This window comes from Pygocentrus nattereri, chromosome 8, assembly GCF_015220715.1.
Source record: "Pygocentrus nattereri isolate fPygNat1 chromosome 8, fPygNat1.pri, whole genome shotgun sequence".
NCBI classification, from domain to species: Eukaryota; Metazoa; Chordata; class Actinopteri; order Characiformes; family Serrasalmidae; genus Pygocentrus; species Pygocentrus nattereri.
The window spans coordinates 9424258-9443280 of NC_051218.1; the positions used below are offsets into that span (position 1 = coordinate 9424258).

At 38.9% G+C, this 19023-nt stretch overlaps 1 protein-coding gene and 1 pseudogene across 1 annotated transcript; both read left to right on the top strand.

The window, feature by feature from the left end:
* The first annotated feature begins 215 nt into the window (after positions 1-215).
* LOC108443602 lies at positions 216-6430 on the top strand (annotated as a pseudogene).
* A 1244-nt stretch (positions 6431-7674) lies between these two features.
* On the top strand, positions 7675-16081 carry LOC108443606 (cytochrome P450 2F2-like). The gene is made up of 9 exons (XM_017724362.1): positions 7675-7852; positions 9458-9620; positions 9784-9936; positions 10243-10403; positions 12014-12187; positions 12978-13113; positions 14081-14265; positions 14354-14495; positions 14762-16081. Exons 1-9 carry the CDS (start codon positions 7691-7693, stop codon positions 14956-14958), a joined length of 1473 nt encoding a protein of 490 aa, XP_017579851.1. The 5' UTR covers positions 7675-7690; the 3' UTR covers positions 14959-16081.
* The last annotated feature ends 2942 nt before the right edge of the window (positions 16082-19023 follow it).

Sequence of the window (19023 nt, forward strand, 5' to 3'; positions counted from 1 at the left end):
AGTTACAAACCAAGCCTAATGGCTTCTAGTGGCCATAGACCGGCAAATGGTGCAGACTATGTTATCACTGGCCTCAACAGAGGGACAGGCTGAAGCAAACAATACAAGATTCTATTAAAATGAGTAAATCATTTAACTGCAGTCTAGCATGCAAACAGACTGTAAAGAGGAGTTAAGAGGCCATTTGGTGAAGGTGTGAAGTACAGCTGTACACTATGCTGGGCTCTGTGGTTCTTGTTTGGATTTTCATCTTCCTCCTCTTCCTCTTCCTCAGGATCCAGAGGCCCAAGAACTTTCCTCCTGGACCCCAGTCTGTGCCCCTATTTGGGAACCTGTTTCAGCTGAACATCACCAATCCTCTGAAAGACTTTGAGAAGGTAGAGTACCAAACACCTGATGTCATCAAAGTGTATACTTGTGCATGTGTGGATAGTCTTTTTTGAGAATCTGTTCTCTCTTTTTCTTAGAAAAAAGGATCAAAATGGTTTGGACACTTGCACTGTTATCTGAAGAAGAAGCTACAGTTTTAAAGAAAATTACATCAACTGATTTTTTTTTTCAATACCAATATTTTGATGGGGCGGCACGGTGGCGTGGTGGGTAGCGCTGTCGCCTCACAGGGAGGAGGGCCTGGGTTCGATTCCCTGGCCGGGTGATCAGGGTCCTCTCTGTGTGGAGTTTGCATGTTCCCCCGTGTCTGCGTGGGTTTCCTCCCACAGTCCAAAGACATGCAATCAGGCCAATTGGACATGCTAAATTACCCCTGGGTGTGAGAGTGTGAGTGACTGTCTGTGTCTGTCTGCCCTGCGATGGACTGGTGACCCATCCAGGGTGTATCCTGCCTTCTGCCCGAAGACTGCTGGGATAGGCTCCAGCACCACCCGCGACCCTGACGGAGAAGCGGTTTAGAAAATGGATGGATGGATGGATGGATGGATATTTTGATGTTTGTATTTAAAGGGTAAATACAACAATATGCTTGTGCTGTTAAACCAACATTCCAGGTTTGTTCACAGGTACATTAGAACAGTGGGTTCCTGCCATTTTATGTTATGAATGATAGTGACTTGGTTTACAAATTTATAAACATACACAAAAATATCTGGAAAAACAGACAGTATATTAAAATATACATTTATGTAAAGCTAATGAATAAAACAATGATTAAATTCTACATCTCAATGTTGCAAAAATAAAACTAAAATGCACCTGATGTCATTATAATTCTCTTACTCACTGGGTCAAACAGAGGTCCCTGTCAGTTTTGTCTATATCTTGTCTTTGCATTGACATTTTTGTACAAATGTCCTCCATAAGTACAAAGACAGTACTGGGGCTCAATGACAAATAGGGTTTTCAAAATGACTATTTTTAAAAATCTTATCAAAAAGGACAAGATGTACATTTTTATATCTGCATATATATTTGCATTTATTTCTACATGCATTTTAAATTTTAAATATAGTTAGTGATATTAAAGCATTTCATTGCCCATTTCAGTTGGGTAAACTGTGCTGGTTTGTTTGCACTATTTGATTTACTGGTTGTGCCACCTGACTTTTCAGACTAATTTCAAAATAAACAGGCATCTGAAGAAACTGTAGATACCTGTAGAAACTGTTTATCCTTGAAATTGATTTTTTTTTAAATAATTACAAAAAATACATTTTTATGGTTTTCCAGTTCAGACTAACTAACATTTGCATTGGAATAACTGATTATTTTTTTATGCTTGTTTTAAGTTGGCTGAGCGCTATGGGAACATCTACAGCCTTTACTTTGGAGCAAGACCAGTTGTTGTTCTTACTGGTTTTAAGGCTATAAAGGAAGCTCTGGTGACCAAGTCTGCAGACTTTTCAGGACGCCCACAAAATATCCTCGTTTGTGATGTAACAGAAGGGAAAGGTCCGTCTTAAATCTGTCTCTAATTAAACTGTGGTTAATGAATGTGCTTCTTCTTTAATTTGGATCATTATGATCATTTTTACATATAAAAATGGCACCTTTTTGAAATGAGTTGCTGACATGAGTAAAATGCGACAGGTATTGCCTTTGCTGACAATGATCTTAGATGGAAGAAGCATTGCCCTCATGACCCTGAGGAACTTTGGCATGGGGAAGCAGTCTATGGAGGACAGAATTCTGGGAGAGACTGAACATCTTGTTTTATTACCCCTTATTTCATAACTCAAATAAAGTAAAATGTAACAATGTCATAATTTTAACTGTTGATTGCAGTCAACCAATAAAATGTCTTCTACTAAGTTTTAGGAAACAAGTACAGTACTGTGCAAGAGTCACCATTCATTTACATCATTTTCAGTCAATACAGCCATCATGCCATTTTTCAGATAAAGAGATTAGACATAAAATACAAAACCATAAGAAAAAGGAAAGTCAAAGGAAAAAAAAAAAAACAAGATTTTCCAAGACTTTAATTAAAGACCATGCAAGACCTGGTAGGCACCAAAACTGCCCCCTTCAGATAAACAACACTTAAAGCTTTCATCTTTGAGAGAGAGGAGACAATCAAGCGTCCTCAGATCTGAAAACATCCACAGTTGTTTCTGTCCATCCTTCCACTGTGAGAAGACCACTGTAATGTGCGGGAGTGATAATGAGGCCGACGTACGTGCTGAGAGAAGCAAGATTTATTAGGGGCAAATCCAGAGTCAGGGTCAAGACAGTCCAGGGTCACAGAGCCAACATGGAGATACTGAGGTACAGACATGAGAACAAAGGAACACAGGATAAACACAACAGACGCCAGAATTATAATACTTCAAACAATACATCAAACAAAGACCAGCAAGGGAAAACACAGGGCTCAAATCCAACTGGGATACCGATGGTTAACATGACACGGGCGGAAAACAGGTGGTTACAATCAGGGGAGGAGTCAAGAAACAAGGGGGCAGGACAGGGAAGAATCAAAACAAAAGCACATGACAGGACTTAAACCAAAACAAAAGCACATGGATGGCTGGGAGGGGGTAGTCATGACAACCACTCAGTGCTATCAAGAAGCTCTTACTGAGAAAAGGAGACAGACACATCAAACAAAGAAGCTGCTGGTGTTCTCAGAACAACGGACTGACCACTCCAGAGTCCAAACATCAATGAGTCTGTTTAGCATTACTTGGATTATGAGAAGCAGGATATGCAATCAACTTCTGAGACTGAACTTTGGAAAAATATCCCTGCAGATTTCTTTGATAAACTGAAAAGGAAGCTGTAAAGAAACACACTTAATTACATTCTAAAATATATAAATGGACACACTAAATACTGAAATAATTATATATTTTGTTTGGCTTCTGTGTAATTTTCTGGTAAATGTGTTTTCTACTTTTTTGTCCTTGATACTGAAAAATAAACTACTTGCACTTGCAAGGCTGTTTTGGCTGGAGATGAAATAAATTAAAGGTGGTGTCTGTCTTCAGTACAGTACTGTAAATGAAAACCTCAATTGTCACAGAATCACATTTTTATGATGAACATTTGTTATAGGAGGTTTCATAAATCCTCTGACCTTGTTCCATGAAGCTGCCTTAAATATCATCCACCTAGTTTTATACGGGACTCGTTTTATCTATGAGGACAACACCCTCAAAGAATATATATGACACTTCACTGAAAATACAAAGATTGTCAATGGACCCTGGGGAATGGTGAGTTATCCATTAACTTTCTGATCACATACTGTATGTTTGCACTGGGTGGTTTAAACAATATACACCAATCAGGCTTAACATTATGAGCACCTCCTTGTTTCTAAGCTCACTGTCCATTATCAGCTACACTGACTATATAGGTGCACTTTGTACTTCTACAGTTACAGACTGTAGTCCATCTGTTTCTCTGATACTTTGTTAGCCCCCTTTCACCCTGTTCTTCAGTGGTCAGGACCCTCATGGACCCTCGCAGAGCAGATACCATTTGGGTACTGGATCATTCTCAGCACTGCAGTAACACTGACGTGGTGGTGATGTGTTAGTGTGCGTTGTGCTGGTACGAGTGGATTAGACACAGCAGTGCTGCTGGAGTTTTTAAACACTGTGTCCACTCACTGTCCACTCTATTAGACCCTCCTACCTTGTCAGTTCACCTTGTAGATGTAAAGTCAGAGACGATAGCTCATCTGCTGCTGCACAGATGTGTTGGTCATCATCCTTCTTCAGTGCTCACAGGATGCTGTCGGCTGGATGTTTTTGTTTGGTGGACTGTTCTCAGTTCAGCAGTGACACTGAGGTATTTAAAAACTCCAGCAGCACTGCTGTGTCTGATCCACTCAGACCAGCACAACACACACTAACACATCACCACCACCACCACACCAATGCTACTGAGAATGATCCACCACCCAAATAGTACCTGCTCTGTGAGGGTCCATTGGGTCCTGACCATATATTTATATATATATATATATATATATATACACACACACACTTCACTATATTGCTGTAAAGTGAAGCACTATGTCCTTCGCTACCACTTTTGGCTGTGTTATGTGTCTTTTCCACTTTCTGCTAGTGTTAATAAAGAGTACTTCTCATAGCAGAAATCCTGGCCTCTCCTATGTACATATGGTGGTTATAACATCATGCAGTTAATGTAATGTTGGAATATGTCGTGTCATACTATGAATGATTTGTCTTGTTTTCCTGCAGATCTATGATACACTTCCTATGCTGAGATCCCTGCCCCTTTCCTTTAAGAATGCCTTCAAAAATGATTACACAATTGAAAAAATAATAATAATAATAAATTTGATAAGGTGTGTCATTACTGTGGAGGTTGTTGTGGTGTGTTTTAAGATTAAACTCATTTAATCATAGCACTGACATAGCAGGATCAACAATCATGCGGGCAGTCTTATCAGATGATGTTTTGTCAACAGAGAGGAGACAATGGATTGTCTTTCAATGAGATACAACTCGCAAGGTATCTTATAGACCTGAAAGTTGCTGGAGTAGATACCACTTCCAGCACCCTCCTAACAGCGTTCCTCTACCTCATGACACAACCAGACATTCAAGGTTAGAATTTTAAAACATCCACTGCACTGCACTTATTCCACTACTTTCAATTAGCAAATTGAATATGATACACGCAGATAAATGCCAAGTGCAACAAAAGGAAAACTGAAGACTTACATATTAATGTCTTTTTTATATAAACAGTACTGTGCAAAGGTCAGAGCTCACTCTTCATTTATTTAATTTGCAGTCAACATTGTCATTAAGCAAAAAGCAGGAAACATATTTTATAGGAAATTACATAGAAGAAGCCTCAACAAGTAAAAATATATATATTTTTCAGTATTAAGTGTGTCCACTATTTACCTTCCAAAATTGTCAAGGCAAAGTTTGTTTATATAGCACTTCTTACAACAGCTGTGGTCACAAAGCAGCTTTGCAAGGGAAAAACTCCCTAAGAGCAAGAAGAAGAAACACTGAGAGGAACCAAGACTCAAAGGGGACCCATCCACCTCTGGTTTACAGTCGATAGCAAACAATGAGAGCAGTGAAGTGTAGGTGAGGTTTGCAAGATGGTTGTGCAAGCGACCAAAGAAAAAATTATGATAACCACTGTATTATCTTTTAATGTTGTTTCAGTGTATAACGGTGTCACCCAGAGTGGTAGGGCAAAGGGAATTTAATATGAAAGTAACAGTGCAATTTGCACTCTGTTTCATGTTCCTCTAGAGAGATGTCAGAAGGACATCAGTGAAGTTCTGGATGGTAAAACTCACGCATCTTTTGAGGATAGACTCAAAATGCCATACACACAGGCTGTGCTCCACGACTGTCAACGAATCGCAAAAACCGTCCCTCTGAGTGTGTTTCACTGCACCAGCAGAGATACTGAACTGAACTGCTACAGCATCCCAAAGGTGAAGATTTCAATTACGTTGTGAGCTTTCCTCTCACTTATTAGTGTCACTTGTTTATCTCTTTGTCTTTCTCTGTGGTGCAGGGCACTATTATCATGCCGAACCTCGCCTCAGTGCTGAGTGAGGCAGGCCAGTGGAAATTTCCCCATGAATTCAATCCAGCTAACTTCCTGAACGAGCAGGGGCAGTTCGAGAAGCCGGAGGCCTTCCTGCCCTTTTCTACTGGTGAGAGTTTAAAGTACACTACAAAACTAACACCAGGCTTTCCTATTTGATGTCTTATTGTTGGACAATAATGCACTGACAAGCCATGTTGATGTGACCTGCTTGTCTGCAGGGCCTCGTATGTGTCTTGGTGAAGGTCTGGCTCGAATGGAGCTCTTCCTCATCTTGGTCACTCTGCTGCACCGGTTCCAGTTCTTCTGGCCTGAAGATGCAGGAGAACCAGACTTCACTCCTGTATTTGGAATCACACTCACACCCAAACCGTACAGGATGGGAGTCAGACTGAGACAGCCAGCTAGAGATACATAGAACATGATTCCAAGTGTAAAGACAATATCTTTGTAATTTATGGTACAATAAAATTGTGGAATATACTGTAATGCACGAATACCAGAGCAATTTAGATTTTATGAAAAGAGAATACTGAGTGGTTGGATAGTGTAGTGGTTAACACCGTTGCCTTCTATGCTGTAGACTGGGGTTCAATCCCCCACCAGGCCAAGCACCCTACATTATACCAATAAAGGTCCTTGGGCAAGACAAATTGACATGGGCCCTTTAATGTCACATACACAGACTCAAAAAGAAGATCTGACTCAATGTTTAGGCCTCAAATGGAAAAACGTTATACTGATAAAGATATGATAACAGTAGATAATTCACTCACACTCTCAAAAGAGTTCCCTTTGAATACTCTTTCAACGCACTTGCAGGGGTTCAAAGCAAAATTCACAATACAAAATATTCTTATGCATGTTGCAAAGTGCCGTTAATGTAAATTATCACCCACAAACCAGAGCACAGAACCAAAATAGACATCTTTTTTTTTCATTTCAATTTGTGCTCCTGGCCTGTGTCCAAATTTGGGAACCTTTACTACTACACTATAATAAAAATACTCTATAGCAGTCTACTGGTTCATAGAGTTTATTATATTTAATTTGTTTATTAGTATTCTGTGTTACATTTAAGACAGTTATCTTAAGATTCATGTCAGCTTGACTAGGTGAGAGAGTTTAATTTCTGTTCATTCATATTTTTACACACGCCCATCTAAGCCTCTTATCTTCCTGGATCATTGGGTTGCTGGAACCTAACCCAACAGTCACTGGGCAGACGTACCTTGGACAGGTCGCCAGTACATCATTTACATTTGCAGATGAAGTTGATTCATTTTTTCTCCTGTAAAAACTGCACATACATGAAATTCAGCCAGCCTCAAATGTCTTACATATTGTTTCTCATTTTTAAATAGATATATCTAAATGCTAGTGGTTTCCAGTAGTTATACTATGTATACCAGCGTATCACAACAACTAAGTAACACTATTGGCCTCATATGAGGTGGCTGAAGCAGACTGAAGATTCAAGTTTTGATGAGGAAAAGCACAGCAAATCACATTCCCAAGCAACACAATTTTTTCTAGGTTACAGAACTGTGACCCTGTCAATGATTGAACTGCAGTATATAGTATAAACAGTCTGGAAAAAAGGGTTAAAAGGGCAGGTTAATACAAGGGCTTGTTGCACCAAAGGTTTGCAAAGGTGTTCTTTGGAGATCAGAGAAACATGCTGGGTTCTTTGGTGCTGATTTGGATTTTCATTCTTCTCTTCTTCCTCTTCGTGAGGATCCAGAGGCCCAAGAACTTTCCTCCTGGACCACGACCTGCACCCATATTTGGGAATCTGTTTGAGCTGAACATCACCAATCCTCTGAAAGACTTTAAGAGGGTACAGTACCATGTTCTATTTATGCTAGTCTAAGCATAATAAATAAAGCTAAATAGTTGTTTATTATACCATGGTCAGCATTCTCTTACTGTTATTGGTATTGATAGTGTTTGATCATTTGTAAGATTTTTTTTTAAGTGAATCAATGTAGGGAAAAAAATTTGTGTTTTAGCAGTTTGTCAATGAAATTCACCTTTTTATAAAAAACAAAACAAAAAAAATTCCAACAAAACTGGGATGCTGTGCAAATGTAAATAAGTACAATGATATGCAAATCATTTAAGCCCTATATTTAATTGAAAATAGTACAAAGATAACATTAAATGTTGAAAATGGGAAATTTTGTAGTTTTTAAAAAAATGTATTCCCATTTTGATTTTGATGCCAGCAACACATTTCAACAGGGGCAGGAAAAGACATTAAAAACACCCGTTGCAACATCTTACTGTAAGGAAGACTCCAGACTGATTGGGATTTATGCACCCGTTTTACTCCAAAACACAAAAACCAGAATCAGAGTCAAAAACAGTCTGAAAGTCAAAACACTAGAAAGGTTCACAAAACAGCAAAAGCACCAAAGGGAGATCCAAAAGCAAAGTCCAAGAGTACAGAAAAAGGGTCAAGACAATCCAAAGTCATCAACAATAAGGCTCAGTATGCAGGATAAACTGACAATACTTCACAGTGAGTCAGTGTACTGAAGGTCCATAATAGGCAGGTAAATGAGCTGCAGGTGAGGGGTCAGGGTACAACTAGGGAGTACATCAATATTCATGTGAGGCGAAGACGGGTATTACACCTGACACTCAAAACTAATTAACTAAGGTTAATTGGCAAGAGGCCAGTAACATGACAGGGCATGAAAAAAGAACATCCCAGAATATGCCGAGTCTTTCAGAAGTTAAGATGGGGAGGGGTTCACTACTCTGTGAAAGACGTGGGCAAATAGTGCAACAATTTAAGATTAATGCATCTCAATGTAAAATAGCAAAGAACTTGGGTGCTTTATCATCATCAGTAAATAAAAGATTCGGATTCAGAAGCAGGCCAAAAACTGATATTTGCTGGCCTGGACCTTCAGGCCCTCAGGTGGCACTGCAATTAAAACCAGACAAAATTCATTAGTGAAATTCACTGCAAGGGCTCAGAAACACTTCCAGAAACCACATGCAAGGTGTAATGCAAGACAATGATAAACATGCCCCTGTCCCAACATTTTTGAAATGTGTTGCTGGCATCAAATTGAAATCGACATATTTAAAAAAAAAACTTTTTCAATGTCATAATTTGATATGTTGTCTTTGTACTATTTTCATTTAAATACAATGCTTAAGTGTTTTACACATCTTTGCATTTTGTTTTTATTTACATTTTGCAGAGTGTCCCAACTATTTTGAAAATGGACTTGTACAATACCACATTTCATAATGTGAGGCTTAATAATATTGCAAAGCAGATGCACACTGAGCAAAAGTAAATGTCAGTAGGTGACTGTCTATGGAAAAATAGAAGACTTGCCTTTTTTCTATTCAAACTCTTTGTAACTTGGTTTTATATGTTAAATAATTGCTAACTTTTTCTGATGGCTGTGTTGTTTGTTCTCAGTTGGCTGAGCGCTATGGCAATGTTTACAGCCTTTACTTTGGAGCAAGACCAGCAGTGGTTCTTACTGGTTTGAAGGCTGTGAAGGAAGCTCTGGTGACTAATGGTGTTGACTTTTCAGGACGTCCACAAAACCTCCTGGTCAGCGATGCAGCAGATGGGAAAGGTCTGTCATAAATCGGTCTCAGTGATCAAAAAGAGCTCAGACTTCTGAAACAGACTCTGGTTTATCAGAGTTCTTCTTATGATGATTAAATATTTGGATTGCTCTTGCATTTAGAAATAGCATAACTCTAAAACGAGTTTCTGATATGACTAATATGTGGCAGGAATCATATTAGTTGATTATGGCACTACATGGAAGGAGCATCGGCGCTTTGCCCTCATGACCTTGAGGAACTTTGGAATGGGGAAGCAGACTATGGAGGACAGGATTCTGGGAGAGACTGAACATCTTGTTGCACGTTTGGAGAAAAGTGCTGGTAATTTACTTCAGTAATTTGATTACTCTCTATCAGAGCCGGGTATGGAAGTAAAATATCTTCATGGTACCAATCAAATACTTCAGTACTACCAAGTATCAGAGAAGTTTATGTCATTCAATACAAAATTTCAACACGTACGCTGTTAATGGTATCAGCATGCATCATTTGATTACAAAAAATTGTATGATAACCAGTTCTACCCACTATACCTCTCCTAGGTTTTAAGAAACAAGTAAAAGCATAAAGTTTTATTAGGACACATTCATGAAGAACATATGTTGTTTTTGTGCACATCTACTGCAGGAGGCTTCGTAAATCCGCAGACTTTATTTCATGATGCTGCATCAAATATCATCTATCTGGTTTTATTTGGCACTCGCTACGACTATGAGGACGACAACCATAAAGTATATGTTCGATGTTTCACCGAAAATACAAAAATCACCAATGGACCCTGGGGAATGGTGAGTTATTGTATCATTGCATGAAAGTAGATGATTACATTATAAGGTTCAGTGAAGATTTGATTAAGGATGCATCGATACTGATACTGGTATTGGGTATCATCAAGATGTACCGATAACAACATCCAATACCATCTGATACCATGTGATGTAAACTTAGTGTACACTGCCACCCCAGCAAATCAACAACACAAGCTAGCTGTGGATTAGGGTCTGCTTGCTCAGCATATTGTTGACGTCACCATGGCAGTTGGAGGTTTGGCATATTCCTGCCAGACATACACTGTGCGATGTTAATCCGTTTTTGAATCATGACCACTTCCAAAATATGGTTGAAGACATGCAGGCAAGTGAAACAGTGGTGAAAAAGTCAGCATTTGCTACCAAAGTCTGCTCATGCCGACTTTTTAAAAAATTTTTATTGTCTTTGTAATATAGGCTGTAGAAAGACCTACCGTGTACATCACTGCCTACTTTTATGTTCACTGCAATGTTTGGTACAAGGTTGCAGTATTGGGGTGAGTAGAACAAGATGTCTAAAATTGCACAATGTATGTCTGGCATTAGAGGACATTCAACTACAGCTCAACCAGCCCAGCAACCATTAAGACTCCAACAAGGCATAAAACTGGACTAGGGAACTTTTTGGGTGCATTAGCCTCCGATGTTAATGTGTGTTGAAAGAGACAGTTGAGGAGCAGAGATCAAAACTATGAAACATTCTTTACTTGCAGCTGTACAGAAGTGTTTTTCTGCCGTGGAACAAAACCTGCTTCTCCCCCACAATGCCACTAAATCAAAGCTAAATTATGTAGTATAGCTGGCTAATGGCAGTCATTTAAAGTCAGCTAGATTTTAACAATTTAAATGCTAAGGCATATTGCACTCATTTACCCAACAGCAACTTAATTCTAAATGGGTTACTCATCATAGTATCTGAACTGGTATCGGCAAGTGCTGAAAAATATGTGAACAAAGTGGTATTGATGCATCACTAGATTTGATGAACTAGAAAGACGGAATGTCATTAATTAAAGGCGACCAGTCACTCTGATAAATAGTTTTGATCAATTTTTCAGCCCTCTAAAAACTAATTTGGAACAATTGTGTGTGATGACATTTTGTGGTATTGAACTGTTTTCATTTACAACCTATAATGTTTGATTCCTACATTTCCTAGAAATCCATTCCCCTTTTAGGTGGCGATATCAGTGTAAAACTTCTTCTTCACGGTCTTACCGAGACTCAGGGCTGTGGGTTAGTTCGGGCGGCGATAGGTAGCGAGGACTTTTTTTTAGATTGTCTGTAAATTTCATCATCAAAGGATCAAAAGAAACGGCCCAAAATGACTTGGAAAAAAGTCTGGTTCCACTCACTCACATAAAAAATATAGAAAGTTTTTTCCTTCTCCTATAAAGTTATGATTTTGGAGATACAAGGTTTTGTTCTGACACCAGTGATATAGTATAATATGAAACCTTTTGATAATTTAATATTTAATTTAATATTTAGCATTTAATAATTTAAATGCATTAGTTTGCCAAAAGAGTTACGTAATCATGACACTGAAATCTAATGTAGTGCTATTATTGTCTTTTAATGTCTTGCAGATCTATGATACACTTCCTATGCTGAGATCCCTGCCCCTTCCCTTTAGGAAGGTCTTCAAAAACTTCCACACTATTGAGAAAATGGTTCTGACCATGATCAGCAAACACAAAAAAACAAGGGTCCCAGGAGAGCCAAGAGACTTTGTTGACTGCTATCTGGATGAGCTTGAAAAGGTGTGTTGGTGTTACTGTGAAGGTTTTTGTGATGTGACTTTAGAAAGGCTACTTGATGAAAGTACTTTCACTACTGGTGTCTTGTAATTGAAATAATAAAAAGGTTTAATATTGTTTATTGTTGATACAGTCAACAATAAACAAAACACCCACAGCACGCATACATACAAATAGGACAGGGGGGAAAAACCACAGTGTATAGTTGCTTAGCTGGCTCGAAAAGAGTCCTTAGCCACAGTGCAAGGTACCTTTTTGCTTGAGAATCCTCTTGACTGAGGTGAAGAGTTGATCAGGTGGCTGGTCCAAAAATCCATGTTGCTGCAGTGTAGAGTCACTCAGGGAGTCAGCCTGGGAAGCCTTCTGGCTGTGGTGTGTGGTCCCTCAGAAGGTCAGCCCAGAAAGCCTCAAAGCTGTGGTGTAGAGTCACTCAGATATATGGCTTGGCAAGCCATGTAGCTGGCATGTAAAGTCACTTAAGCACCAGACCTGGGAAATCACATAACTGCATTGTAGACTTGCTTATGCCATGCTACTAGCCTAGGAAGCCTCTGAGCCATGGGAGAAAGTCATTTTTGACTGCTATTGTACAAAACCACAAATGAGACCAATAAAGTACATTTACACTACACCACAACACACACACACACACGCACACACACACACACACACACACACACACACACACACACACCAACATAGATTGTGCACATTGGTGAGTGTCTTGTATCAACATACATAGAACACACACAACTGAACCAGCAATCTTATCAGATAGTGTCTTTTTCAACAGAAAGATGATGGATCTTCCTTCAATTACGGACAACTTGTGAGATACATAATCGATCTGCATGTTGCTGGGTTAGATACCACCGCCAACACCCTCCTCACAGCATTCCTCTACCTCACTGCTTGTCCAGACATTCAAGGTTTCATCTATAAAACACCCACTGCACTTCATTATAACTGAGTCACATTATTTGTTCCATACATTTTTAAGAGCTTTTGTTGCAGATTTAACAGAAACAGCAACAGTTCTATATGCTTTCTCTTTCTTTGACCAAAGAGATTGAAATTGAAATTGAGATTGAAAATTTTAGTTTTTGTTACATTATTATTACAGCTGTATACAAATGTTTATATACCTCTGGTGAAATAATATAATTTATTGATTTCCTATTTAATTAATAATATATAAGATAACACATCAAAAAGATTCATGCATTACAATATGTAGGTGTGTGAAAATCAAGACCGCTAAACTTGGTATCTTGGCAAGTGAATGTATCTTAAATATAGAAATCTAGATTCAGCACCACTCCACAAGTATTTTGCTGCTGTTTTGCACATGCACAGACTTAGAAATACAAAAGAAATCAGAGTGTGCAGATTTTCTGTGGGAGCAGGACTCAAAAATCGGTCCCATGCAGAACTCTAATTTGAATAAAAAGTAGAGACCAAACATGTATGTTGGCTCCCTGTCTAATAACAGTGGAGGGGCTGGTGCTCCATTTGTCAGGCACCTATGATGAGGATACTACTTTGACCTAAACATTGTTGCGGACCAGATCCACCCCTTCATGGTGTCCCCTGCTGACAGTGGCTTCTTTCAGCAGGACAACATGCCCTGACACACTGCACACATTCTTCAGGAATGGTTTGAGGAACATGACACAGTGGTCTTGTAGAATCCATGCCTTAGTTGGTTTGACCTGTTTTGAAGGCATGTGGAGGACCAAGAGTGCATTATGCAGGTGATCACAATGTTTTGGCCCAACAGTGTCTGTACAAGTGCACAGAGTAAACTAAAGAAGAAAAAAGAATGCAGTAGACTGTCAATGCAAATAGTTAATTAATGAGATCGTAACGGGGCCTTTTGCACATACGTCCCTCTAGAGAGATGTCAGCAGGAAATTGATGAGGTTCTGGAGGGTAAAGCTCATGCATGCTTTGAGGACAGACTCAACATGCCATACACGCAGGCTGTGGTCCATGAATGTCAGCGTATTGCCATTACAGTCCCAACTGCGTTTCACAGCACCAGCAGAGATACTGAACTGATGGGTTACAGCATCCCAAAGGTGAAGCTTTCAACTAGTTTCCAAGATTACTATCACATGCTGGTGTCACTTGTTTATCTTGTTTATTGTTGTTTTATTTGTGATCCAGGGTACTTTTGTTATTGCAAACCTCGCCTCAGTGCTGAGTGAGGAAGGCCAGTGGAAGTTTCCTCACGAGTTCAATCCAGCTAACTTCCTGAATGAGCAGGGACAGTTTGAGAAGCCAGAGGCCTTCCTACCCTTTTCTGCTGGTGAGAGTCAATGACAGTGTGACACTATTTCCACTCAATTTTCCTATTTGATGTTTTTTTATATCATTGTATTATTTAATAATACATTTAGTTAAGTTTAGTTAACTTTAGCCTGAGTTCTCTATTTAAAACTCATTTTATAGAATTATATGCCTGTTTTCATTACTGGTATGGAAAATTTCACAAATCACTGCTCTATAAAAAAGGTGTGCAGACACTTATGCACTGACAAACCATGTTGATGTGTATTTTACATGTGTGTGCAGGGCCTCGTATGTGCCTTGGTGAAGGTCTGGCTCGCATGGAGCTCTTCCTCATATTGGTCACTGTGCTGCGCCGGTTCCAGTTCTTCTGGCCTGAAGATGCAGGAGAACCAGACTTCACTCCCTTATATGGCGTCACACTCACACCCAAGCCATACAGGATGGGAGTCAGACTGAGACAGCCAGCTACTGAAATGTAGCACAGATTCCAAATACCAGTGTAATGGCAATTTCTTTTTAATTTATGGTACAAGAAAATTGTCCATTATAGGATGAACCAAAAATACAGCAGCTAAGACTAGATCAAATAATAGGGAAGTATGTAATTAAGAAAATAATGAAGAAATAAGTATTTTGGTATCTTGTAAAATTTAATAAAATACTATACTTTTATAGGGATTTAATAACCTGCATGTCTTAATTGAAAGACTCATAGGAATCCATAGTATCACAGGTACAACAGGTACAACGGTCTTCAGCAGCAAGATCAAGGAATACTGTCTTAGATACAAAGAACTTCATAAACTGTAAGAAAAGGCGGGCTTTAGACAACATTAACACAGTGGCATCTTGAAGTGCAAATAATACTGTTATGTTTATGTACTTAAAACCTGACAATTTTTCCCTCCTTTCCCAGATCTAAGAAAATACATGCGATGCCCCTACATTGTTAGAAATAAATAAAGATACTATGCAGGTACATTTTTCATTCATCAAGGCACAAACAAAGTCCACGTACCCTTGAAAGGTACAATAATCATTATAAGGTCCAGTACCATAAATTAGTGAAAGTACATATTTGTACCATTTCATAATCTAATGTTGTGGAAACTTATAATAATAAAAACAAAAACAAACAAATAAACATAAACATTGGTACAATTACGTTGCCTGGCTAAAGACACTGCAATGTATCCTTTAGGGTACCACCCCAGTGACAAGACTATGGGGTACTGCGCCAGTGAGAGTTTAGTACATTTATTTCTGAGATTGTTCTATAAAGTAACCATTAATTACATTGATTGCACAAGTTTTAGATTGAAGGAAATGTGCTACTGGTATTTATTTTGTTAGAAAAGAATTCGATTACCTTGTTTGAATGAGCACGCCTGAACACACATTTTCTAAGCTGCTTCTCCCTCAGGGTCACGGGGGTGGGGGGGGTGGATGTGTGCTGGAGCCTATCCCAGCTGTCATCAGGCGGAAGGCAGGATACACCCTGAACAGATCACCACTCCATCGCAGGTCAGAGAGACACATTCACACACACACACTCACATCAAGGGGCACTTTAACATGTCCAACTGGCCTGACTGCATGTCTTTGGACTGTGGGAAACCCATGCAGACATGGGAAGAACATGCACTCCACACAGAAAGAACCCTGGTCACCTGGCTGGGGAATCGAACACAGGCCTTTCATGGCTACCCACTGCGCCACCATGCCACCGTTGTTTGATTGAAATTAAATAAAAATAAATAAAATGAGCAAATTAAATTCAGTGTCCTCATTTTCTGTTTTTTTGGTATCGACAAACCTTGTTTCACAGCTCAGGAATGTCTCAAAAGTCTCTGAATAGTCCCAAACATTGAGCTGTCAACAGTTTTTTTACTCATGAGTACTCATGAGTATAGTTTTTTATTGAAATCATTGAAGTATAATGGTGATAATATAAGCATTTTCCACCTACAAGATGTTCAGTCTCTCCCAGACTTTTGTCCTCTATTTTGTCCTCTATTGACCATGTCAAAGTTTCTCAGGGTCATGAGGGTAAAGCGCCAATGCTCCTTCCATGCAGAACCATAGTCAACATATATGACACTTCTTACACATAATACCAGTGACTCTTTTCATAGTTCTTTTTTATGTGTCCTACCACTTTGTGGCTGAGTTACTGTCGTTCCCATTCATTTCCACTTTGTTATAATCAGTGGTGGACACTAACTAAGTAAATGTAATTGGTTATTGTATTTAAGTAGTTTTTTCGTGTATCTGTACTTTACTTAAGTTTTTACTTTCACTCCACCACATTTCAAAGTCAGATATCTTACTTTTTACTCCACTACATTGTGAGAAATCTATCGTTCCTTTTGGTTTTTGTGTGTATAAAAACGTAACATGTCAAAACAAAAGCACAGAGCAAGAGCACCAATCAGGGCACAGCAGTCATTTTGTTCTGAGCTTGTTTTGACCTGTTGGTCATACCGACCCAGTGCAGCACACAGTTCAACGTCAGCGCAGCAGTGTAAAACTTTGGGAGCACATACGTCACCTAAATGATGAACTAACCTAACTTTGTGTAAACAGACCACAATATAGAAATATGTCCACATATGCAGTCGTGACTGACATGTTTCTTTTTTTCTGAATTCATACAAACACTTTCATTTTATAGTAAATTAGTTACGCTTAGTTTATTTTTATGAACAGAGATCTACAAATCAATATAGTAAAGGGAAACTTATTTGTGAACCTGAGTTTAAAGCAAGTTTTTATTCAACTTGTAACTAAGTTACAAATAAATCTTAAACTGAAACTTTGCTTGTTTTTAAAAAGTGATTTCAGAGCCACTCGGTTCTCCCTGATGGAAACTGTTTGCCTTCATTTTAATAGACGTCAGCGTCACTAATTAAGGATGTTCTATTAAAAGACTGGTTTACCAAGAGAGACGCTGGAGGATTTTCACCTGAAATGAGTTCATGAAGCGAGTCTTGTCACAAAAATGATAACAGGACATCAGAGTCATAATTAATCTTTTAGTACTTTCGATACTTAAGTACATTTGAAGGCAAATACTTTTGTACTTTTACTCAAGTTGAGGTCTAAAGTAAGGACTTCTGCTTTTACTGGAGTAATATTTTACCTTGGGTATCTCTACTTTAACTCAAGTACATGATTTGTGTACTTTGTCCACCTCTGGTTATAATACCACTGATAGTTGACTGTGGATTATTTACTAGTGAAGAAATTTCATGACTGGACGGTACCACACTGGAATTCACTGAGCTCCTGAGAGCAACCCATTCTTTCACTAATGTTTGTAGAAGCAGTCTGCATGCCTAGGTGCTTGGTTTTACACACCTTTGGCAATGAAAGTGATTGGAACAACTGAACCCAATGATTTAGATGAGTGAGTCAATACTTTTGGCAATATAGTTTATTTTTTTCACCGTATGGGTCAAAAAACATTTGTTTAATTTATGATAGCAAAGTATTTACAGAACATGGTACTGAACTCCCTTAGTCTTTCACAGGATGTTCAGATGAATCACATTCCATGGCCAAGGGCATGAGCCAGGGTCCAGGAGTTTTTGGGCATCTGGTTCCTGATGAAGAGGAAGAGAAGGTGGATGAAAATCCAAACCAGGACCAAGGAGCCCAGTATGATTTCATTTGAAGGTTTTACGCAGGTTTTACCTTTAGCACACTGCTTCTTTCCAGTAATGAGCCACATCAACCCAGTTGGAGGAACATATGAGAGAGCAGTTAAATCATTGACATGAGGGTGGCTGGTTGCAAGGTCCCTAGAGACAGTTATTCAGTGATCCTTTCATGAGTAGAGAATAAAGTTTATTAACTTTTCTAAGGAACTTTAAAGGTGCACCCTTAACTAAGCATGCATTCAAGGTGCAAAATACAGGGGGTCCTGGGAGGTCTAGGACCCCCTATTTAACTACTTGGACCCCCTGAATGTCTCAAAATCAGTCTTCTTGGGTTTTCTTGAAAATAAACTCGTGACTTTTTGGTGTCCATTAGGGTAAAACAGATGCTCAAATACAAATTCAGGGGAAGGTATTGTTTAGCTACTTTACAAACAACTGTCAAGCTTCTGTTTTTAGCAGTGTTAACTAATTACTGGTGTAGCACTGGTCTGACTCAGGGTGGTACTATCGCACACTGATTAACTCACTTGGTCCTTTGTAGCCTAGGAACTGTAACTATGCCAGGCCTACCACTGAAAAACTTTGCTGGAGTAGATACCACCTCCATCACCCTCCTAGCAGCATGGCTCTACCTCATGATTTATTCAGACATTGTATTTTTAAAATACCACTGCATTCAGTTCTAACTGTGTCATATTATTTGTTACTTTAAAGAGGATCTATTATGCTTGTCCAGTTTGAAAGCCATTTTTTGAAAAGGGAATTGTGTTAGACTGCAATGAAATCTGGACAAGTTTTCCTGCTGAAGTTTACACTTGCTCACTTGATCCCTTGTCCCTGCAAGGGCTCATATAACAAACTTCATTTCACTACATAAAATGA